Below are 17,878 nucleotides of genomic sequence, written 5' to 3' on the forward strand. Positions count from 1 at the left end.
ATTAAATATTTAAGGAACTATTACTTTTAGTAAATAGATGACTCTTTAATATAACGTTCACTATTATACCTAGCCAAGTTTTTTCGAATGATTGATTGAATTATCCGTAGTGTCAGGGCTTAATATTTAACACATTTTCTCTAAGGTGAGAGATCCTAGCTGTGATCAAGTTATTATCAAGGCTCGATCAAGGAAGTACCACCTTCTCACAGAAGATCGCCGTGAAGTAGTCTGTAATGGCAGCGTTTTATCCGATGAGTGAGACAGCCGGTTGCCCTTTCCCTGCCCCCATTTTTTCCTGCATATTCTCACAGTTTTCTTCTTCCTCAATAACCAAGACAGGCAACGTATCCGCAACATATCTCATGTTACAGGTGTCTACGGGCGAAGGTAACTACTTTCCATCAAGTAGGCCGTCGGCTCGTTTGCCACATTTCTTATAAAAAAAAATTAAATTTGTTTCTCTAACAAATAGCCTTTGATATAATTTGTTTTAAAATTTATGATTAAAATATCAGAATTTATATTTTGAAACCAACAGATTATACATACAACTACAGAATCATTATATTTAGTTATATGAGTTATATGAAAGTTTTAGTTTTAGTCCTGGAAATCGAATATTAAAAAAATACAATGTGTAATGGTCCCTAAGATTATCGAGAACAAACATTTAAATAAAACTATGGTTTAAGGATTTCATTTCACGATTTTTTATTTAAAATTGTTTTGCTTCTGTTCATCCGATGGTAAAAAAAGGATAATTTTAATCGCTGCGCACACTTCAAAGTGTACCTATAGAATAAGAGGCTAGCAACTTTCTGCTTGAGCTAAGGGTGCAAGATAGATTGGTTTTAACCAATTTGTGGTCACTAATAAGCATTTTTGCTCTTCTCTTCACGGTTACGTGTGGCAACGGTTGCTCAAAAGTGACAGCAGTATTCCACATGACCAGACCTGTGTTTTATAGAGATAAAGAATTACTGTCTGACGTTTGAAAGGACACCGAATTTTCTTATGGCTGCCTCAGCTTTGGAATCAAAGCACATTATATAATAAGCACATTATAATCAAGCAAATTACGGTTCGAAGATAACTCAATATGAAATAAATGACTTATCTTCCGTGTATTCCAAGAATACTTTCTGAAAAGTTTGAGTCAAGGTGAATGGAATCGCTTATCGATGGAAGACACGCTTGTGTTTTGGTGGAGTTAAATTTCAGACATTTGGCATCACCCCATTTGAAGAGTAATAGAAGTATGAAAGTAATAATTTCTATCATAGCCTCACCCTCCAACTCCATTATATCCCAGCTAGTCCTACCAATGGCGTGATATAAGGAATAATTGTGTTATAATTGTGCTGTCATCTGTGTTACCAAAAACATACGTTAATACCAGATCTTGATTGTGCAGTAAAAATATAGTTGCAGATAGGGATAACCCTTGGGAAATCCATGTGTTAACAGTCAGTGTAAATCAAAATCAAAATCGCCCGAGGCGTCAGGCAGGGAGACCCTTTGTCTCCAAAATTGTTCTTAGCCGTCTCACAATGCATATTTTTCAAATTGAACTTTACTTCTGAAGCTAAACAACAAACGCCTCACACACCTGAGATTTGCTGATGACATTGTGATCTTTGCCGAAACTCCTAAGAAGTTAGAAAATATGATATTGCAACCAAATATAGAGAGCAAACCTGTTGGCCTGCATATGAATCTAAGCAAGACAAAAATAATGACAAACGGTATGAGAGGAAAAGTAATGCTTGATGGTGTCGAACGTGAATATGTGGAACAGTACGTATACTTAGGCAAACAAGTATCGTTTGCTAAAACAAAAAATGAAGATGTGGTCAACAGAAGAATAATGTACAGTTGGAATAAATACTGGGCCCACAAGGAAATTATAAAACGTAAATACGACCTAAATATGAAAAAGACCATCATGAATACTTGTGTTCTGCCCTGCTTGACCTATGACTCGCCAACGTGGACGTTCACTAACAAAATATGCAAAAAAATAAGAACTTGTCAGCAAGCAATGGAGAGGAGCATGCTTCACCTGAGAAAAAATCAAAAATCAAGAAGCCAAGAAATAAAAAACAAGACCAATTTGACAGATGCATTACACCAAGTACTAAAATTTAAATGGAGCTGAGCTGGCCATGTATCGAGATGCACAGACCAGCGATGGACTCTTAAGAGCACAAAATGGTCCGGTCCACATGAAATAAGGAACGTGGGCAGACCACAAAAACGTTGGAAGGACGACATAGGAGAGACGGTCGGGAAAGACTGGACATAAATAGCACAAGATAGAAAAAAATGAAAAGAATCGGAGGAGGCCTATACCCTACGACGGGTTCCTATAGTATAGATTTTAAGGAAAAACTAACATTAGAATTAACTATCTTCTAAACTTCACTATCATAGGTTTAAGTAATTAAAAAAAAAGCATTGTAATGTTATAGGAAATAAAAGGCTTTATTATTATTATTATTATTTTTAACAGTCAGTGGCTCAGACGAGTAGTAATTTACAATTATTGTCATAGAACTGTCCCTCTGAAAGTCAGAGATTCTGACTTACCAAAACATTTTTCGTTCAGCGAAGAGATCATTGTCTTTTATGTACACTATGAGGTGTCTGTTTAATATATGTTCTATAATATTATAGATTATGAAGCTAATTGAAGTCGGACGATAATTGTCGGCTATGCACTGCAAAATTTCTATGGCGCGGATACCATGTTGAGAAACTGAATAATTAACTTTACCAGTCGTGCCGTGTAGTCATACAATCGGAGCAAAAGCCAGCCATTACTCATATTTGGATCTTGTTAGTCCCCATGACCAAGCACCCCAAGTTAATATTGTCTTGGTGTATTGAAGTCGCTTCTGAACTAAAAGCAACTGTTTAGATCCATCCTCATTGCGGCTCGATCAGACAACATTTGGGAACCTGATAAGTTGGTTGGTGGCATGACTTTATCTGATGAATGGTTACTATGAGGAGGACAAATGTTATGGCCTCTCACAAAGAATTTTTTTTCTCTTCCAGACATCGTTAACGCTTTCAGACGAAATGATGAAATGTCTGTCAGTTAGACTTATTTTTCGTATACGAAAATTATTTTATTTGTAAATAATAGGTATTTTATATATGCATAAAAGATAGTATAAATATGACATTTAATGTTAGTTTTTTTAGTAGAATTAAATAGCTACATTTGAGTAAAAGTTAGTTTTAATATTTTCAGTTCTAGTTTTAAGTAATACATCTTTGGCGTTAGATGATACACTTTTATCTTTTCTTTCCATAAACACGATGATTGCTAAGTAAACGAAACGTCAGGCTATAGTGAAAAAAATGTGTACCTATACATCGGGGTAGAAAGGAAAATACAATTTTACTTGAACTTTCCATCATTAAATTTATTTATAGAACTTTGTTAAACGTAACACGTGTGTTAATTTCTATATATTTTGACAATATGATATTGATACCGTCCAGCGCCCTTACAAACAACTAAGGGTAAAACTAAAAATATAAATCTAAATCAAATGAATTAATAATATAAGTTGTAATTCCCACTCTTTAATTTTTTTCCAACTATAATTAGAAACAAAATCTGACTATTGATTCATTTTCATTAATAAGTTCGATTTTTTTTTTAATTTTTAACTTTAATTTCTTTTTAAAGTTTTATATTAATAAAAAGAATAATTAAAAAATGTTCTCGCTATTTAAGATCGGGCCTATAGGTTTAAGAAACTAGAAATAAAATCAATTATATAATACGTAGTTACATCAAGTTATTTGTTTTCTAGATTAATATGACATTGTCCTTGGGCGAAATGGTTCTTGCCATTCAAGATGAAAGGGCTTACGTCACAAGATATCTATTCTCGGATTCATTAACATCTGATGTACGTAATACGTAAGTATTTATGTTAAGGAAAATGTCATAAAAAGATTATTTTAAATGAGAATGAGAATGAGTCTCTGTCTGCGTCTCTACAGAAAACAGTCTGACTAGTAAATTGCAATGAAATGTTTAATATCTAACGCGAGGTGAAAGAACCTGGATCAACGGACTCGAACACTGGTAGTTTTCGTCAATGAGACAAATCTTATTTATTCGATTTGATTTCTCATTCTTCTGTTACGAAATTCCGCCATCGAAATAATGGTCATTTTATTTATAATTATCTGCAAGGAGGTTTTATTGTTTAATGCCAGCCTGGTGCATAAACTTATTGTTACTGTAATATATTTTTATGAAATAAAACCGTTATTTAACATAAAAACAATAAAATTTTCGTAGAAAGTTATTTTAATAAGGACGAAAATTCTTATTAATAGTGGTTAAGATTATTTCTTTCATTTTCACGGCATGTGCATTATTATTGGACATACCTATTTTGCATAACCACATTTTGATAAATTTTTTTGTAGGACGACCATGCGACGAATATTCTTCATTACGGATTTTTGGTTGGATGATGCACCACCGCTTCTTTTGTCGGATGAGCTCAAGATGACTCTCTAGTGAGTATATAACTTGCCACAAATTTTATTAAATTTAATATGTAATGTCATGATTTAAACACGACGAAAAATATTTGTTTTTATTGTCTATTGTATCGTATTAATAATTAGATTAAAAAAAACTTCTGTTTTACTATATCTATTTATATAAGTTACTAAAGCATGACAAACATTAAAATATATTCTCTGTACACCATAATTCAAGGCTTTAAAGGGATTTATATAGCCAAAAATTAATGTCCATGCATACACAATACCGTATGATAATTAATATATTTGCTAATGCTAAAGTATGTCTGTCGTTATGACAATGTGTTATCGTTTATCTGATAACATAAGTTTCGTATGTACTTTATATAACAATGATTTGTAGGGATGCTTTATACCAGCATAATAATTTAAAGATGTTCTAGGTTTTTTACCTATTTATCCGAGTGTTTTAATTAATTTTATATGGGCCTCTTGCGTTTGTGGTTTTACTATTTATAGGAGTTAATTAAATTTTAAAAGATCGCAGCCGTCGGACTCGGTCGATCGTAGGTCGGTGACCTCCGTTGAGATCAAGGCGTTCGGTATTGTAAAGTTTGGGACATACTAATTTCATTTAATGAACTGTAAAGAAGCCTTTTTGTATCGAAAATGTGATGAATTAAGAAGAGGTAGATCTGAAAATTATTAAAAAACAAGACTATAAATACTCTCTGTCAATGTTCAAGCGTGGGTTTTATTTCACTTTTCGAATTACCGATTTATAAGGTCCAAGGACAAAGTTTGTTCGTATAGAATCGGGATTGGACCATTTCAGGGAATTAATCGGATAACATCTTTAGAAAAATCCGTCCATGACTAAGAAAATACGAGCGAAAAAATATGCGAATGTGAAATCAAGCATTTCAAAGGTATAATAAGTGTAGGCCATTTATAGTTGTCAGTTCAGTTATCGTAGTGATAACATTGTAGCGTCCGTCATCTAAGGTTAAGTGTAATAAAGTTTCCCAAACACTGTTTTATATATTTATTATGTAAGCAAGATTTTGCTTTAAATATATCGGCTATAACTTAAAATATAAGTTAATCATAAGTTGCTCCATTCTTCATGAATTTATCTATATTGAGGCTGTTAAATAGACTTTATTTATAAGTCTCCATCCTTTATAAGCTTGTTATTTTATAAGCAACAATAAATAGTTAATTAAGTTTTTATAAATTTTTGGAACAGGACCATAAAAATATAATATTGTATCAATAAGTTAGGTTTTAATTTTATTTTATTTGTATTGTGTTGTGAAGCTCCACAAAAAAATATAATTTTCTTTGTCGGATGTCAAAACATAGAAAAAATGTAGGAAAAAAATAACCAAAGAATAAAATGGATGAAGCAAAAGGCGGTTTTATCGCCTGGTCTTGATGTATACTAGTATGGTTAGTCTAACTTCGTTTTACTACAACATAACCATAAAGCTCTTCCCGTTTCTTATTCAATAACATATTATAAGCTAGGATTTGTGAACGAAAAACTGTTACCGCTCCATATTAAGTGTGAGGATATCGACTTACAATGATATAAAAGTTTCAAATGATTTAATATAATAAATAAACCCGGGCACACTATGACAGTTGCAACGGCATAGAAAACTTTGTCATTAGCATTTAAACCTGGTTCCACCGCAATGTATTGTGATTAATAAAATGAATGGAGGCATTTTCAAACTGAGTCTATTCAATTATCATTCGTATCTGAAATTGATAAAACAATGTCCGTGAATATATAAAGTTTTAAACCCATAGCAACCCTTGTTAATATCCCATATGGTTGATAAAGTAGAATCGCATAAATAACAAATAAAACATCAACATATTTGAATAATAAAATTCATGAGTAACTTTAAATTTAAATAAGAACTGACTAAAGATAATTGAGACTATCGATGAGCATTTATCTACGAGAGTGAAGAGCTAATATTTTGTATGTATGTATGAAATATATGTCAATTTAAATGTCCAATATTTATTCGGGAACATAACCACACTTAAATAATGTTATTTTTAATTATGTGCTTTATTCGTTACATTGCAAGAGAATACTTTTATTAAATTGAAATGAAAAAAAAAACAACATTTAGAATAACCATTACGGAACTCAAACAAATTTTACAGAGATTAATAAGCAATAGAATTTATTATTGACGATGAAACATCGTTTATAAATGTATAATACAATAAAGGCCAATACAATGTTAAACAAATATTAAATTATTCTCTTAATTTTCCTCCCCTAATTGATTTTGCCATTCCCTTCGTCGTTCACAGCTTATTTTGTTTAATTGTTCCCTAGTTTATCTCTCTTAATTATAAATTACTCAATACTCCTTATATTTCAACATTATTAAATTAGATAGATTGCTTCATTAAAATTAGTAGTAGGTAACCTGGCAGATCATTCTGCGTACACATGGACACGATTTACTATAAAGTTACGTGAGATTTGAGAGATATTAAATCTATATATAAGATTTTATGTTTGCCATGAATTCTGTCTCGTGTAGACGTCTCCATTGATTTTTTACATTACAAATGTTTTCCACTTACTTCCATACTTATTATGTTTCAATGCAATTGGCTTCAAATCAAACAGAGGACAAATCTTGAATTCGTATCATTAGTTGCTTTACTCATGTCAGCTATTTGTAGCTGTCAGTTATATGTACATAGCAATACGGTTTCCCATTTGATGTATAATATTATATATTATAATAATTTGTACAATAAAGAAGTAACTTTATATTCATTCTAATATATTTTTAAAAATCGATTCAAATATAGGTTTCTTTTAATTTAACGTAGATTTCTGTATGTGTGTCTGTTTGTACCTTTAAGCAGAAAAATAGATTCTGAGGCGGTTTTTTTCATTCGAACGCCAGTTTCCTTGCGGTGGTGCTTAGCTAGCTCTGGTTAATATTGATCAAGCGATGTAGTACTCTAAGAAAATTATGTAAGGCATTTTTGGCTTTAGATTGATCGACTTCACTTGGTTAGAATAAAAACCTTACGAGGTATTAAAATTATATAAAGTTTTACTACTAACATCGAAAGAGATTGTTTATTTAAGATAATAAAAATGTAACTATGAATGTTTACACTCATGACACCAAATCGAATCCAATGAATAGTGCGAGTTTTGTTCCGAGACACATTAATAGTAAACAAAAGAGTGATATTACGCAAACCAGTATAATTGATATAATTAAAAACGACTCACTTGTTCTTTTCACAAATTTATTGCAACATCTGAGATTTTTAAAATGTCTCTGAGTGGTATGTTGTAATTACAGAGTAGTATTCCTCGTCTAGGGAATTAACAACCGCAGACTTCCTACAAACGAGAAAATCGTATCCCTAGTATTTAAATCACTCCTTTACGGTTCGTATAAACATTATTCTAGTACCTGTGCTTATAAAACTAACAAACGCAGTGTTTTAATTAAGAAAATTTGTTTGTTTCTACTGCTAATAGATGTCGCTAGTTTAATATTGTATAGTTTAACAAGGATCGATCGATTTTAGTGCCAATATAATGGGATATTTTTTCCTTTTGTCTTATTTGTTTGCACAAAGCAGGGAATCTGTATCCTCAGTACGCTATGATATTTTAAAATTATGATAAATAATTCCAAGATATTAAAAATTAAAGATAAGTTTATTCCAATAAATGTAAGAATTTGATCTGTATCAAAACTACGTGTGTAGAAAAATACTTCATGAGTTGACATATAACTGTAAATTTGTAGGTAGTTGTCCAGGAATTGAGGATTTTAATAGAAAGAAATAAAAAAGATTATGAATTTCAGAAATATTGAATATTTATACTTCGTTAGACAAATTATTTACTATCTATGACGTGTATTATGTAAAGGGGATTGTTAGGGAAAATTCGTTTTTCATATCATAAATATGCTCGGGGCTTGTTATGCAGGAAAATGCAGAGCTTAAAGTAGTAAATGATAACCCGGAGGAATTGAGTTATAAAAGTAATGGATTCTTAAAAACATTTTAAGGTATAATGCAGTGTGATATCATTGATTAGTTATTGTGAGATATAAATATAGTCCTATAAATAAGCGGCTTAGAAAAAGGCAACGGATTAAATTTTTTTTCTTTTATTAATTAAAGAATATTGGCAATCGAAGGCTCATTAAGGAAGTGAGATAATTATGATATTTTTTTTATTTTCCATATAGGATAACTTTTTATTTTTAATGGACTTTGTGAAACTACTCATCTGTACCAGTCATATGTTATATTTGTGCTCGTTCAAAATGCATTGTAACATGATTGACTTTAAACGGTATATACATTAAGGAAAATCCAAGTAAGAGAACTTTCGTTTTCATGCAGCCATTATAGAGAGGACGTTTTGGGCGTTACGTAAGTATGATTGTAGGTGTCAATACATTCCTTTAATACATCGAAACCTTTTTGTAGAAATATTTCGAATATTTTGTTTGGAAGGCCGGCGTTTTGCCAGCGAAAAATAATATTATAAACTGAATCAATTTTATTTTTTAGAACTCTTCGTTTTATTTATAAACACCTGAATGTAAAAATAGGATTGCTCCAAAGGGAAATTATTAATTAATAAAAAATAGAATGACAAAGGAATTTTTGTTATAAATGATTGTTTTTTGTGACTGAAAACGTTTTGTATTTACAGTGTTACGTGTAAATGACGTCACTGTCAATTTAATATTTTAATTACAGGAATATGAAGAGGACAGAATCTATCAAAAGGATATCTGTTTACAAGAAACTTAATTCAATATTATTAGTCCATATGATAAAGGCTGTTAAAGCGACAAAAACACCTCTCTGGAGGTATGGAATATCATAGTAACTTTTTCTTTTAGTTTTGATTATTTACGGAGTACTTACTACTAGTAGTACTAATCATCCCAGTTGATGTTAAGTGAAAGTGTCACTTATCTCATCTGTAATTGAATTCAATTCCCCGTAAACTCTAAATACGTACGAACGTTTAAAGACACTATTTTGCACTTTCAGACAACTATCTGCGTGTTACGAGTTTATCAAAACCCTGGAGGATCTGTCAATATTGCAAACGTTAGTCACATACTCTCTTGTCTCAGCTGACCAGGAGCAGTTGCTAGAACCAGTGAAACAGCAATTTGAATTAGCGGTGGAACATCTGGAATCAGCTCTACAGTATTTAGAATTCGAAAAATTCAACGATGATGAAATTTTAAAGGAAATGCTGATGTAGTACGTATATTTTTTTTTTCTAAGGCACTGTTTTCGTGAATTCCTCACATTCGAAACATGTGATAAATTGACTTATTCTTTTGAACATAAATAAATTAATGTCACTGGTCTCTGGTCTCAAAAAGGAACACGCCCACTTAAACTAGCCAATGAAGTTGCTTAAAGTTGCCAGACATTGCTATAAATTTATCGCAGGCGTTCGTATTTATAGTAATGAAGGATATAATATCTTATAATTAATTTCACATTAATTGTCATGGATACAACTCATGCCTGTTACAACAGTAATTTATATATCAAACAAAGAAAGGATTTTAAATAATACCAATTAATTTATAAAACCATAAAGATTATATGTACAAATTGATATCTTTTTGAAGCATTCCTGAAGTTACTGTTAAAATTAAATCAGTTTATTATGGGTATAATTTAAATGGTTGTAAAATGTCCTTATAAATATATCCATAAAGGCCAACATTAATATTCAAATTTCAATTACCAATAAACCTATAATTCTATGAATGTAAATGAAATTGTATTGTAAGTTATATTATGGTTCATTTTAAAACAACTATAGCATTTAAATAGAACCTTACGGACATCGAGAGACAAAACAGTCTCCCTGATGTTTTAATTTTGACTTAAATGTATTTACGAACTTAATAATTTGGCAGAAATGTTTTTGGCCAAGTTCCACTGCAATAATTTTTAAACTTTCCAATTTATATTATATAAATGTACATAACTCACGAGTATGTCGCCGTTTATTTTCTTTTTTATTCAAGCATTACTACTTTTGGATCTAAACTATATCTTTTATTCCACGAGGATTTACTGTACAAGTATATAATATTACATAAGTAAAAATATTTGAAATAAAGTTAATTACATAAATACAGACATATCAAGTGAAACAGTACTTTGTATCAAGAAAACTACTGGTCGTATATAGTGAAATAGAGGGACCGCTTTTAACAAGAAATCGAGAAAAAGATTGTGAAAATTCATGAGCAAAACCTGAATATTAATTTCAGCTACAAAACAACTTTGACTAATGTTAGTGAGGCTGATTTTAAAATGGATGACTGGGACTCCGTAGGGAATGATTACGTCGAAAAAACCTCAGGCTTCGTGGAGGTCTCCAAAACGATGCAGACGGGTTTATGGAAATATGTCAGGTAAAGACACCATATCCTTATATATGAAGTGTATCAAATCAAACAGATAACAATACACCTTAGTGCATGGACATTAGAGTTATAATAACTTAAATAACAAAAACCGTGATGAATTCTACTAGGAAAAATTTCATTCTGTGAGATTTAGATAGAGAGATTAAAAAGTAGGATTTTAAATTCTAAAGCAGTTGTTGATTTGATTCCTTAGAAACGAATTCTATTTGCAGCTTCACTACATTGTACCTCCTACACCTACAATGTTTTATGACATTTATGGTTTTGCAATTTTTGATACATCATTGATATGACGAATATTCCCATAGAAATGTAGAAAATCTTTAAAAATATCTCCACAGCTCGTTAATTATGATTTTCTCGCAATCAATACATTGTTCTCTAGAGAAGGGTTAATGCAACCACATTCATAATGCAAGGCTTGTTCGTGAGTAACAAGTATGAATACGTGCCAATAGAGAGGCGGATGTTCACTTTAAATACCATTCACTATTCGACCAAAATAGGCATTTTGATGAAACGGGACAACAAACTGGAATTCCATTACCACATTTTTGCCTTTATAGAATATTTAGAGTTTTTTTTTTTACTTTTTGACACTAATTCCGAATTCTGTCGAGGGTTATTTTTATTTAGAAATAAAAAATATGTTTTTGTCTAAACATAATATCTAAATAATTATTTTTAGATAATCGTCAATTTATTTGTCCGATGTTGTATAAGTTTGATTAAAACCGATGTTAATGCAGCTTTTTCTAATCTTATACAAAGATTATAATTTACATTCTAAATGTTAGCCACGATTATACTATAAATATATTATAGCAATGATATGGCTCAGTTGACCGGCATGTATATATGTGGAATCATTTTATCGCAGCTTAAGAGTAGTCTGGAATAAAATTGGAATAGGTCAATGTGAAATTCCAGGAAATCAGCTGATCATGAAGTGTGGTACGCTCGCCGGACCCTGGCGTTGGGCGTGTTTGTGCTGGTGATAGTGTTGCTTGCTTCACCAGTCCTTATACTGATACTGAGACATATTATAACCACTATACAGGTAACGTCTAAACTATACTATTCAGTAGCTTGTATCTTACGAAAAGGCTTTTAGTTTTTCTATTATAAATGACAAGTACATATCATTTATTCAAAAAACGGTATAATAGCTTTGTAATAAAAAATAAGTGGAGAGTGTGTCATACGGCGAGGAGATTAACGATGAGACATGAGTAGAGAAATTAAAAATTTTTTTTATGTACTTTAACTTAGTACGTCATATAAACATTTTTTTATTAATAAATTGAATTTTTAATAAGTGAAATTCTAAAATTGATTATAATTTCTCGAACTATAATATGGATCACTTATTATCAGTGTTGTAAGAAGATGTACTTTTAAATCATTACTAAATATCTTAAAAAGTTTAAATAAACGAAGTTACTAAGCCAGACTCTCGCTAACCGTGTGACCTTGACGGGCGGAGTCAGGTCATTTGATTGAACTGTGATTATTGATAAACTTCCTTTCACAGTCAAATCGGTTTTTATTAGAACTATCAGTGACGGGAGCATTGTTATCAACGTTGTTAGGCAGTTTTCTTTAGAGCGTGATTCTAGTCTCATAAAAGAGGGTAACAGATTTTGGATGCCATTAAATAACGAAAATATATTTCTAACACTCTATTATAAATAGGCTAAAATGATAACAGAAACAATTATATGGAAACATGTTATTTTAAGTGTTAAAAAATAGTAATATTTTGATGTTTTTGATATATGTATATTTTGGCATGATTTATGATTCAATACATATTATAAAACCAAGTCCCTCGCCATGTCTGTCTGTCTGTCTGTTCGCGATAAACGGTAAAACTACTGAACCGATTAACATGTAGTTAACACCACTCGATAGCGTGACTCTCGAGGAAGGTTTTAATATATAATTTATTAAGTTTTTATATTTACTTGGGTGTACATTAACGATATTTGTTTAAGATGTATGGAAAACATGAGCCGTCTGAGAGCTTTTAACGAAAACGCTGCCTAAAGCCTTTGAGATATAACAAAATAATATATGGTGGAATTGTGTATCTTATATAGTTCTACAGAAAAGTCCGCAGTTACGTATGTCTATACCTTAAGGATAACATACTATATCCATTTTACAACTTTTAAAAATTGGCATTCCTATAGCGTTTATTGGAAAGCTATTTACATAAATACGGTATAAAATTTTATCAAAACAAATTACTTCGTTTTCAAGCCTATATCACTATCTGTAAATTAGTTTTGAAGTCATTTAAATAGGGCGTGCCATTTGAAATTTATCATAATAAAGTTTAATAATTCTCAAAATTAAGTAGGCTATTTCATATTTTTTTTAAAGTGCCCCTGCGTAGCCGGGGCTGGTACCTAGTTTAGAATATAAAAATTGTATGATGTCAACTGATTATCAAAATCTATTTAACGATTGTCTTTTATCATCGATATTCCAGCGTAATGACGAAAATATAGTATTTTAACAAGACAATATTTACATCTATGGTGTCGCGATAGAACGATGGCTTACAAAAACAAAGTAACTAACCCTGCAGTCCGAATCTCAAACCAGTTGAAAATATGTGGGATATTTTAAGAAAAACTATACAGGGAAAATAAACTGTAAAATATAAAAAAAAAATAAATAAATAAATAAATAAATAAATAATCAATAGAGAATTCAAACGTCATAAACTTGTTTTGCTTAATGTACTGTAATCTAAAACTTTTTTGATAGTTTGTCTGATAAAAAAATCTAAATGCCTCAAATCGAGTTTAATAAACATCTAAACAACTGCTATCGAGTAAATTTTTAAGTAAAAAAATATATATGGATAAGGAATTATATATCGAGTTATATATTGCGTAATTATTAACAATTGTAGTACATACTAATTTGTTTTTTTGATAAAGTATATATATATTCCATAATTTCTAACGAGTATATATACTATATGTATATTAGTTTAAATATTATAATATTACAAAAGTGAGGCATTTTTTAAACATTATTAAAATCGTTTCATACCAATTAATAAGTGACGGTCATTCACCTTTTCCCACATGATAGAAGTACATTATCATTTCAGTGATCAGGCAATATAGCGCCGCAATGAGGTGAAGCTACGTCGCTTTTAATGTACCCTAACTTTATAACAAAATAATAAACAAATTTTTCGGATGAACGATAACGATAATGAAAATTTGTACTAAGGACACTGATGCAATCTTTTTTACATACTATATGTAAATATTATCAAAAAACGTTGTGTTAAATATTGAAAACATTGTATTTTATATTTTAATAATAAAAATATCTTCCAAACGATGCATATAAAAATATCAGTATGTATATTTGAAGCGATAAAATTCTATCACAGAACAAGCGTATAAAGAATTTCAATGAGTTTTGAAACAAATGAAACCTGAATACGTTGATGCACACATTTCTAGTTAAAACTTTGATTCCTGCATTTTAATATGAGGACCGTTTGAAGTTTCGGGATTATGATAATACGCGATAAAGAGAAAATCTTGAAGAAACACATATTTCAAATGTTAGGTATAGTGTAATGTCACGATGTAAAACATTATAGAGGAAGTTTAGTCACAATTATGAGCGGTTAGCTAGTGTAAGTCGAGAGTGTTTGAGATATTTATTCTTGGTAAACTATTTTATGAACTATACTGGAGCAGCTACTTAAAATAAATATATAATTGAATATCGCTTAAAAGGTACAGTTTATTTAATAGTTAATAATTACTAATTATATTTGCAATAACGTATTTTTAGACGTAAGCCGTTTCTCCTCGAGTTCAATGCTTCTACAGCTCGCGATTATACCCTCTTTAAACAAAATATGTCTGTCAATCCATTGAAAGAAGTCGCGTGTAGTGTATATTATATGAATGTGTGTATGAATATAAGACGTTCAAACTGTCCATGTGTGCGTAGGTAATGAAGACTCGTGCCACGTTTACTAATGTTTTATTATAAACCAAGTCCCGTGTCTTTGTATTTTCTTCTATAATATAATTTTCTCTGTTTGATGTGAAATATATTGTTTTGATATGAATTACGTGTATTATTACTGAGTATGAAATATCTTATGTGGTTTGTCTACGCTTTCAAAAGATATGAATATCTGATCCCTTACTTTTAAATATAATTTCATTTTTGATATTTAAAAATATAATAATTATAACAAGAAATTTATTAGGAAAACCTAAGAGTTAGTTAATATTACAAATTTATTCAACCAAACTAATATTCTAGCATAATATTACAAAAACGACAGTAACAAACAATAACATCTTTATACTCTTACAATAATTACATGTTAATGTTCTATATTTAAATACCGAGCGGCAATGTAACATCTACGAAACACTGGCAGATCTTAACTTAAAAAAATTAACAAATAAAATAAAATCTCAGAATAATGATAATCAAAATATATTATTGCGTTATATTCTTAAACTGTAAACAGAATAATAATTTTCAGGCATTCACAGAATCTATACAACACAGTACGGAACAATTGATGGCTGAAAAGCAGAAGAGCGATTTGTTGCTGTCAAGAATGTTGCCACTACCGGTTCTGAAGAGGCTTCGAGCTCAACGGACGGTACCTGCTGAGGCTTTTGATGCTGTCACAATTTACTTTAGCGATATCGTCGGCTTCACTAATATTTCAGCGAACAGCACTCCGATGGAGATTATAAATATGCTTAATATGCTGTACAGGTTAGTAATGTTTTTAATGTTTTTTTTTTTGCATGGCAAGTTAAAACAATATACTTTTAAAATTAGATGTCTATTGATGAAGCATTAAGGACCTACACTATTGAATTCAAAAATGAAATTGGGTATAAAATCGATATTTGATAGAATATGCGGTAACTTTGGGTTTTTCCAATGCCATCGTATAAATTTTCCCTTTAGCATTTCTTAGTCCCTGATCTGATATTAACATAATTTGTTTGGGATCGTCTTAAGAAAACTTTATCGAATGCAGAGAATTTTAAATCAATTTATAAAAGAAGTTTTTTATAGTATCTTAAAATTTCGTATATGGCTCGTAAAACATAATTTGAGGAATAATACTTTGAATTGGGTGACAAAGCGGTATAAAAAAATATTATGAGGCTGTTAATTATTTGGCTCGTCGTGGCTTTGTGTTTTCAGATTGTTCGACGACAGAATAATGCAGTACAACGTTTACAAAGTGGAAACGATAGGAGACGCGTACATGGTCGTCTCTGGACTACCACAAAGAAATGGTCTCTATAATTTTTACAGACATTGCAGATTTAATTCTTTAAGCACATCTTCGAACAATATATTTAAATGTAATCTTAAATCATACCAGTATTTTTAGAAGTATATTAATAGATTAAATATATTATTTGTAAGTCGAGTCAGTACAGTAATGATATTTTTTATTAAAATTAATAATTTCTATATCATTACATACGTTGCGCACATAGCATAGTTCTTCGAAAAAAACGTCCCAACTATAAAAGATTTAAACGATAACTAATTTTATAACAAATTATAATAATCGCTTATAAATGAAATTTTTCTTTTTTAATTAAATATTTTCGTACGATAAAGCCATAATAAATGACCTACATATAAAACATATAAATATCTATATATGTAGGAAATCGTCACGTGTCGGAGATAGCGGACATGGCGTTATCCCTTTTGCGCTGCGTGGAGGGAGCTGTAGTACCCCACCGGCCGGAGGAGCCTCTGAGGGTTCGAGCCGGGGTCAATACAGGCCCGTGTGTGGCGGGGGTCGTCGGGGCTACCATGCCACGGTACTGCCTTTTCGGGGATGCCATTAACACTGCCAGTAGAATGGAGAGCACAGGGGAAGGTGATTTATATTCATATAAAGGTTTTCTTATGGTTTGGGTGATAATATAGAAGAAATTTATGATATTTACGACAACAAATAGGATTAATTTCAATCATATTTGTAAGTTCTTTACGGAAAGTCAATTCTTTTATGAATTTTACTTTGCGAAGTTGGAATCTAAAACTGGCCATAAAAAAATTGTTTTAGCGATGAAAATTCACATATCATCAAGCACTAAGGAGGCTTTAGACAAAATAGGAAATTACATTACAGAATCCCGAGGGATGATCGACGTAGCGGTAAGCCATTCAATATTTAGCTTTTGTTTTTACCCCGTACCATAAATAACTTTCTTGCATAAGTCAGATATAAATGAAATTTTTTATAGTCTTTTTCAAACATAATATTATCAATAATTCATGCCTTAAATCGAAAGTTTGATGAGGTGTTTAATGTTTAAGTTAGAGCGGTGTTAATTTTAAGGATCCTTCAAATACGGTCAACGATGTTGTAATAAATGCAATTGTTACTTAGGGTAAGGGTCTGATGGAGACTTTTTGGTTGGTGGGGAAAGTTGGGAATATGGTCTCCGAGAGCCCTTGTCAGCTGAAGCTGGAGGACTACGACCAGAACACACTCGAACTACTTATTAAATAATGTTTATTAAACGTTAAAAAAAACATTATCTTTTTTCTGTCTTCACAACATACGTTATAAGGTTATCCTAAAGTCCTGAAATTAGAATGAAATCACTTAAATCAAACTAAAATAGCGGTAAAGTTAATTTGACACTTTTGTTCGAGACATTGTTTAGACAGTCTGGTATCGTAATATTATAGTAGTTGTAAACAGAAGGTAATACGAGGATTAAATCCTCATTTGTAATATTGTTCAGAAATAAGGTTTTCCTAAAAGTTATTTTATCATTTATAATAGAATATTTGTC

At 30.8% G+C, this 17,878-nt stretch overlaps 1 protein-coding gene across 2 annotated transcripts in view; it reads left to right on the forward strand.

The window, feature by feature from the left end:
- Positions 1–17,614, forward strand: part of LOC116770040 (atrial natriuretic peptide receptor 1-like) — a 33,634-nt gene extending 16,020 nt beyond the window's left edge. Inside the window, exons 4-14 of one of the 2 annotated variants that reach the window (XM_061527875.1) lie at positions 3,834–3,943; positions 4,462–4,554; positions 9,313–9,426; positions 9,613–9,831; positions 10,866–11,009; positions 11,955–12,084; positions 15,571–15,812; positions 16,254–16,348; positions 16,732–16,950; positions 17,140–17,231; positions 17,467–17,614. In XM_061527875.1, coding sequence (XP_061383859.1) covers positions 9,317–9,426; positions 9,613–9,831; positions 10,866–11,009; positions 11,955–12,084; positions 15,571–15,812; positions 16,254–16,348; positions 16,732–16,950; positions 17,140–17,231; positions 17,467–17,589 — 1,374 coding nt within the window. In that variant the 5' untranslated portion in view covers positions 3,834–3,943; positions 4,462–4,554; positions 9,313–9,316 and the 3' untranslated portion in view covers positions 17,590–17,614. The remainder of the gene's footprint in view (positions 1–3,833; positions 3,944–4,461; positions 4,555–9,312; positions 9,427–9,612; positions 9,832–10,865; positions 11,010–11,954; positions 12,085–15,570; positions 15,813–16,253; positions 16,349–16,731; positions 16,951–17,139; positions 17,232–17,466) is intronic. The other variant, XM_061527877.1, reaches the window with a different exon arrangement.
- The last annotated feature ends 264 nt before the right edge of the window (positions 17,615–17,878 follow it).

This window comes from Danaus plexippus, assembly GCF_018135715.1.
Source record: "Danaus plexippus chromosome 13 unlocalized genomic scaffold, MEX_DaPlex mxdp_15, whole genome shotgun sequence".
NCBI classification, from domain to species: domain Eukaryota; kingdom Metazoa; phylum Arthropoda; class Insecta; order Lepidoptera; family Nymphalidae; genus Danaus; species Danaus plexippus.